An 8,002-nucleotide genomic window follows, 5' to 3' on the forward strand; every position below is an offset into this window, starting at 1 on the left:
AAACTATTTTTCCTTCCAATTTTCTTCTTCATTAGCAAAAAATTACTCCACTTTTAGCAATTAAAAATATATATATATAAAAAAAAAAAAAAAAAAAAACTACACCACCTCTACAACAAACCTATTTATATCTGTGATTCTTTCCTTATTCTCTTTATCTTTCTTTCTCCCTTCTATGTTTTCTTTCTGTCTAATCAAAGTAGGTTGATAAGTGCTTTATAGATTTCCAAATCTAAGAAGTCTTTTATTGCTTGCTCTAATTCCAAGAGAATGACCATGTGTATGATTAAAAAGTCATACACTTCAAAAGCAAAAACTTATATCAATTACTATTTTTATTTCTTAGTTTCACATTTACTCCCAGTCTTACGTGTATTATTATTCTTCTTTATCATTTTTTTTAAATTGTTAGTACATATAAATATTATAAATTATTATAAATTTGAAAAAAATGTTTAATTATTATTTAATTATATTTATTTATGCATTCAATGGTTGTTGTCTTATCGATCTTTAAACTATTAATAATTTTTTAGACTGTTGTTTAATACAGTTTGTATACTAAATTGTATTTAGAATACTATTTTAGATTATTTTATATAATATGAAAGTTGTATATACCAAAAAAAAAAAAATCATTTTATTTTGTACTCCTACAACAAATTTATAGCTTCGACACTATTGATCCTCCTAGAAAAAAAATCCTGAAGCCGCTACTGGATTTTTGTCACTAATCCTATTTGTTAGGATTTTGCATATCATTAATGGAATTTGAAGAATAAGTTGGTTGCATAAGTTTATTTTTACTTCTAATCATATTTGTTAGGATTTTGCATATCATTAATGGTATTTGAAGAATAAGTTGGTTGCATTTGCACGATTAACGCGGACAAGAAACAGATGCAAAAAGAAGGATAAAAGGAATGCCAATATGGTATTGGACATTGCAGCTCGATCAATCAAGCTTCATTAAATCTCGACTCCAACTGACTGATCAAGCTCAATTTTCTGCCCATGATGACCCAAGCCTTGGGTTTCATGCCCTAGGTTTCTAGATGCGACGGTTGTGCCTTTGGATTGTTAGGTTGAATCACTTTGGAATTTATATTTCATTGGTTTTCCCTAGATTACCATATTGCTACGTACTCTTCTTCTCTAATGTGTTTATTTGTTACAAAATATTGGTAATTGTTTCATTAATCAAGGGCTGTACATAATTAATCAAATTAACAAATTGGGCTTAAAACTGGTTAATAGGTGTTTTAACAAGGATCTAAAAACAACAAAATACATTGCATAATTGATCTTATTAAACACGTTGGTAATTTGACTAATTAAAATCAACTATCTGCTGAAAGTGAAAATTAAAAGAAATTCAATCAATTAATTAATAATGTAGTTTTTTTTATCATAGCAATGAACTTAAAAGGAAAAACAAAGAACAGGAATATAAATGCATAGAAGTTTCAAATGGAGATGAAATGAACAGTGGGAAACTAACTGCTCAACGACCTGTAGCTTTGCTTTTATCATTAAAAACTTGAGCAAAACGACATATAACATATCACGCAGTACAGCCAAGAACTTAAACGGTTAAAACCAATATCTCAACGGCATGCCGTATAACAGCATAAATCCAAGAACGACATATAACTTTCTTTCAGCTGTGTCTCTCTCTCTCTGCAATTTTTTTTTCTCGCTTTATAATATGCCTTGCATTGCAGCTCATGTTATGAGATAGGACTAGAAGAAAGTGAACATTAACAATATTATCATGTTGTGCAACATAAAAAAAAAAAAAAAAAAAAAAAAAGAGGACTTTGTATGTGCCGAGTAAACCGCCAATTCACCATTTTCATACTACTAGCAGAGAATGACTCTGCAGTGTTCACCTCTAGTATTATTTTTGTTATAATTTTTTTTTTTTTTTTTTGGTTTAAATTTTCTAGAGGATGAAAATTGCGAATAAAATAAAGAAAAAAAAAAATGATTTCAAAAGCAAATGCCATCATGGAATTGTCCCATAAGATTCAGTATCTTCGAAGCTATAATTCATTTGAATGGAAGGACAAGATCATCTACAGGAAACCACTAATTACAGACGCAATGAAAATTTGACAAGAAGTGAAGTTCAAAGTAAAATTAAATTCAACAATTCCAGAGAGGCTGGGATTATACTTTACAGCAAGAGCTGAAGACAAAACTGAAAATAAAGCCGGAGATATTATAAGGAGGGAGATGGAGGGAGAACATATGTAGAAGCTAGAAAAAATATAGCAAATGGTCTTCAAAATGGAGGTTATGCTATTGAGAAGTCTATTGAAGAGGGTCCAGGAAATAAAAAAGAAAATTCTCAAGATGGGAGTGATTCTGGCATTGACAAAAGAGACAATGAGATGACAAAATATGAAAATGATGGAAAAACTTGAAAATCCTCAAGAACATGAATGTTAGGAACTTGATGAGATTTATAAAAGTGAGATCACTAATTCCTTCACTCTCCAAAACGTGAGCCACAGAGAATTTATTGTACCACTTTACAAGATATGTTACAGAGCATCAGTAACGTTTGGCATGGGGTCCATGGGGAAGTTCTAATTATAGATCTAACCATCCATACATAAATTTTTTCTTGGACTATAATTGATAATTTTAAAGCTGAACCCAATTGATATAATGTGGGATAGGGGATGTGGCCTTGGGGTTGGGGAAGTTCTCTATTGCTGTAGAAAGCTAACAATTACTGTTGCAGTTGCCTTAGTGTTTATTTATTTATTTTTTTTTTTAACAAGGATGCTAGAGAAAGAGAAGTGGTTGCCTTGTTAATTTCTAAAATTGCAATAAAATTGTAGATGGAAAGCAATTAACAAGGAGAGAAAGAAAATGCTATTTATTTCATAAATGAGGTGGAAAACGATAAATATTTAGAGTTATTTTTCTAATCGTTAGATCTTTTAGAATCCTATGGTGTAAAAAAGATGTAACTTCAACCCACATAAAATTTTCATGTTATTTTTAAAAGAATTATTTAAGAAACAATTTGTTTGGAATATAATATTCTACAAATCAAGTTTAATAATGTGCGGTTAAGAATATAGTGACCATAGAATTTCAACTTGTGATGTTTACTATGATAATTGCTCTTTATTATCAAACCAATATACTAATTTTAAGAGACCACATGTTGAGCTAACTATAATCCACAAAAATGGAATGTTTAAGTTAATGAAAATGATTAAATGTTTTTCAATTTACTTGCATAATAAGCTCATATTCATAACTATATTAATTTTATTAATTTGCATTTTATCTCTTTCTAATGAGATGGCATATAATTAAAGTTAATTCTCAAAATATTATAACATATATTAATAAGCACTAAACATAGGTCATAAGTCATAACATAATTTCTTGCAAAATATTTCTAATGACATATTATATAGTTGAAGTTGATTCCCAAAATAATATAATGAGTATTAAACATGTGCATGAGATAATTTATTACAAAATGTTTTCAAAAGCATAACCAATTGCACAGGATATCTTAAAAAAGAGCATTCAAAGAAGAGCAGCAGACTTCTGAAAGGAGAGGTTAATCTAGAACTCACTTGCCCTTGTCTTTATGCAGCGAAGCAATTCATAAACCACATCATTAAAGTAGATATACTTAGAAAACAGAGGTTAGCGCCAAAGTAAAACTGAACAACAGCAACAAACTAACAGCCTTAACGGCTATTTAACAAACTTCAGTTAAACGACCTGTAGCTTTGCGTTTATCATCAAAGACATAAGTAAAACGACATATAACATATCACGCGTGTATAGTCAAGAATTTAAACCCAATCTTAACGTTCACTTTCTCCATCACAGTATTACAATTCAGGGGTCTCTGGCATTTTTCACTTCTTTGAATATGTGTGCCACTCGTGGGACACGCATATAAAGCTTTTGATGAATTTTCTAGAGAACGGTCTTTATTTCTAAATCTAGTCAACTAGTCCAAATTAAGTTCTTTTATTAACAGAGGTTTGAATGCCCTTTAAAAGTGGAAAAGAAGGTCAAAGTGAAGAGGAGGAAGACATAGCCCATGTTACCAAAACTGATGATTTGATTTGATTTGAATGTCAAAATCAACCGCCTTAACTTAAGTGCATTTATTTCCTTTTATTTTTTGTAATTCGTGACTAGTCTCAACACAGGAGTGAATCCTCATTTCTTTTCTGTCAATAGACAAAAAAATTTATGCTAATAAGAAAATTCATAGGTATGATTTAGAAAATTATAGTTCAAACGTGCAAAACAAAATTTTAACTACTTTTCACCCATGCTATGTGCCTGTTCTAAATTTATTAGTTGGGAGAATTATTCATTTATGTATACTCTTCATTTGTTAGAGTATTATTCATGTGTGCCCAAATGTTCATTAAGTGTTTTTTTTAGTAGGAAAAACATATAGAAATTCTTGGCATAAGCAACAACACTCTTTTTTCTTTTTTTTTTTATTATGGAAACAAGATTATTGAATGATTATTTACCATCTAAGACATCAAAGATAGGATCCTTCTTAGGATAGTAAAACATAAATCATATTGTTTACACTAATATTTTTAAGTAATGTTTCTACATGCGAATAAGAAGAAAATAACAAAAAAATTGTTCCCTAGAGGAGATGCCATGATAACTTCTTTTGCATTGTTCTCTTGATCTCTTCTTTCACATATATCTCCCTCTTCCCTATCAATTTCAATATGAAGATTTACATACTTCCTCTGCATAATCACCTAATTTGTGCTAGGATTTTACAGAGAGAGAATTAGGCTTTTAATAAATCACATTTTGCAATAATCTTGGATTTTGACACAATTTTATTTTGTTTATTTAATGTTGGATATATGTGTGTTATTGAACTCCCACAATGAATAATAAGAAGAAAAGTGGGTGATTAACATAACATAGTTGTGTTCAAACTCATAGACTTAAAGTTTTTGGTTAAGTGGTATTCTTATATGTTATAATAACCATCTAGTTAAAATGGATTATCCATGGCAAGTATTGGCAACAATATTAACTCCATGAATTTTTAACATAAGTTTGTTTTCAATTAGGTTGTAAATTATATGCCTTGCAATTATCACCTGCAATGGGAAATTAGAAATTATTTTGGTCCATAGAAGCAGTTGCACTTGTTCTTTATTAAACCACACGGATTTGAATTATCTTCTCTCTAAATATCTCTGTCTCTCTCTTTTTCTTTGTAGTTTGCACTGAAACCAGCTCACACCACCACACTTTTATCCACTGGCAACACTTTCATCTAAAAGTTGTCTTATTCACACCAGCCCTTTTGGAAAACAAAAACTTAGACTCGCCTCCTTTTTCTTGGATTGTTCAAACCAAAATTCGAACGAGTGTGGACTTGGCGTCAACGACCTTGTCTGAACTAGTGATGTTGTGTGGCTCATAAACTGAAGTAAGTCACCAGGGCCACTGTTTGGTCAAAATTTCTGCTAATAAATATCGGCTCCACCGAAAGTGAACGACCTTGATTTTGAATACTTTTTGACAAATTGAACCACCCCACATGCTGTTTATCAACCCTTTTCTTTCTTTCTTGTTTTGATCTTAGTTCCGTTGAATTTCACTGTAATGGTGTGAATTGAAAGAACTTTGAGGCTAGTGTTGTGTTTGTACTATTTTGGGATTTTTCTCATTATATTTGCTATTCACTTTACATTAAATAATATGTTAGTAGTATCTTAATTTATAGAATTCCTCTTGGGAAAAATCTCTTAAAGCCTATTGTTAATCTGAGAACATGGCTAATGGCAAACCTTCCCGTAGAAGTCATAAACTATGCTGTGGTGTTACAGCAACTTTCTTTGTTATCTTTGTCATTGTTATCATAACCTTGTTCTTTACCATCTTCAAGCCTAAAGACCCCAAAATTTCCCTCTACCCTGAAGGCATAAAAAACATTGACTTCTCAGCCTTAACACCTAATGTCACATTGTCATTAGGCACTGTTGTTGCAATTGAGAACCCAAACTATGGAAGCTTCAAGTTCAAAAACACCACATCTTATGTTACTTATCATGGGGAAGTTGTAGGTGAAGCTCCAATCGAGCAAAGATATGTGCCTGCACGCCACAAGCTTAACATTACAACTTCTGTGGAGCTTAAGGCTGGTAAATTGCTAATCAATCCCCATTTATTATCTGATTTTGCTGGTGGGAGCTTGAATTTGACTTCAAATGCCGTGTTGCCTGGGAAAGTGATAGTGCTAAACATCTTCAAGTTCCACGCCACCGTTTATAACAGTTGTAATATATCTGTTTTTATTAGTCCTCAGAAAGTTGAGTCCATGTGCAAGACCAAACTCAAGTTATAATTTTTGTTGTTATTCATTCATTTCCCCGCATATTTCCTTATCATCGTGTAATCACATAAAAAAAAATAAAAAGGCAATCCAAGGAACTCATCATGGTCTCTCTCAATCAAACTCCTACATCATCTTAGAGTTGCAATCCTTATAACATCAGGTTACTACTACAAAGGTTAGGCCCTTTTGTAGCGATACTCTGGTTATGTAATTTATTATAAGTCTATTTAAAAAACTCTATATACTATTTTCATGTTTGTGTATTCTAATAAGTATTACTGTTTTCTAAAAAAATAAAAAATAAATAAAAAAATAAAAAATAAAAACTCCTACATCATCTAAAAGGAAGTTTCCCATCTAACTTATCCAAGCATGAAAGATTATGAGTTTTTTTTTTTTTTTTTTTTTTTTTTTTTTTTTTTTTTTTTTTTTTGTAATATGAATTCTTTTGTATAAACCTAAAATCATTATCATTATTTTCTCAAAAAAAAAAAAAAAATCATTATCATAAAAGGAACCTCATGTTTTGGAGCCTAAGATTCTGCCATATATCGCATTTTTAAAGAATTCATTTATTTAACCTTCTGCCCCATCTTGTAATTATAAATTAGCACCATGTGCCATTCTTTTTTGAAAGGAAAATAATAGGAACCATTCATTAAAAATTCCACCAAACTTAAAGGTTTTAATATTTTGATTCATTTAACCTATGGCCAAAGAAAATATTTTAATGAGTTGTGGGGACCGGCCCAGAATTACAGGTTGGCTGGGCCTTAGGCCCGTCCGAGGACCATTCTGTCCGAAGAGACGTCGCGGCCCAGAATCCTTGCTCAAGCCCACGAGAGCAAGGAGAACACGTCCGAGGAGTAGTTCCTCCTCAGACGTTCCAAAGTCCAAGTCAACGATGCATCCCAGCTATTGTAGCCCTCACTCTAAACACGTAAAAAGAAAGGAGACCCAAAATATCCCAGCAAAGGCTGTCACCACCACATTAAATGCACCACAACTACTCTCCTGGCCGCATTAATGAAGAGAAGACCCTTGAACAGTGCTACCTTGGTCACTGCAACTCACAAAGAACTGGTAAGGGCGTCTGATGGGACAGGTGCTCAAGTAGAGGTTTGGATGATCAACAAGTGTAAGGCCCAGATGACAAAAGAGGGCCTATATAATATGTAAGAGTCCCTCAAGAGAGGGGGACGGAAAAAACCGGAGAGAGAGTAAGCAGAGGAGCGAAGTTTCATTGTACGCATACGTGCCCGTGAATAAAATTCCCCCCTTCACATCCACTTTCTTGATTGGTGTTTCTATATCTCCTGAGCCCATGCAACAAACCGTTTAATCCAACTGTGACCGAGTTCTTCAACCCACACTCTACAAAAATTCATTGTGTGGGACCTTTTGGGCCAAGGCCTGACTGTCCAGGACCAGGTCAACTAAAATCGTGTCCCTACAATTGGCGCCGTCTGTGGGAAGAACTAAGGTATCAGTAAGCGCAACGGTCGAGCATGGCAGAGCTAGGTCCACACCAGGAGAATCCTCACCAGGCTAACCCTCAACAGACAGAACCCATTGAGTCCCAGCGACAAAATAACCCTGCCAACCCAGGCGACAGAGGGAATC

At 32.7% G+C, this 8,002-nt stretch overlaps 1 protein-coding gene across 1 annotated transcript; it reads left to right on the forward strand.

The window, feature by feature from the left end:
- Positions 1–5,768: 5,768 nt before the first annotated feature.
- LOC126699431 (uncharacterized) lies at positions 5,769–6,488 on the forward strand. Its single transcript, XM_050397260.1, has one exon. It carries the CDS (start codon positions 5,816–5,818, stop codon positions 6,386–6,388), a length of 573 nt encoding a protein of 190 aa, XP_050253217.1. The 5' UTR covers positions 5,769–5,815; the 3' UTR covers positions 6,389–6,488.
- The last annotated feature ends 1,514 nt before the right edge of the window (positions 6,489–8,002 follow it).

This window comes from Quercus robur, chromosome 9, assembly GCF_932294415.1.
Source record: "Quercus robur chromosome 9, dhQueRobu3.1, whole genome shotgun sequence".
Lineage (NCBI taxonomy): Eukaryota > Viridiplantae > Streptophyta > Magnoliopsida > Fagales > Fagaceae > Quercus > Quercus robur.

Coding starts and splice junctions, on each gene's coding strand:
- LOC126699431 (XM_050397260.1), top strand. CDS start 5,816: ATGGCTAATGGCAAACCTTCCCGTAGAAGTCATAAACTATGCTGTGGT.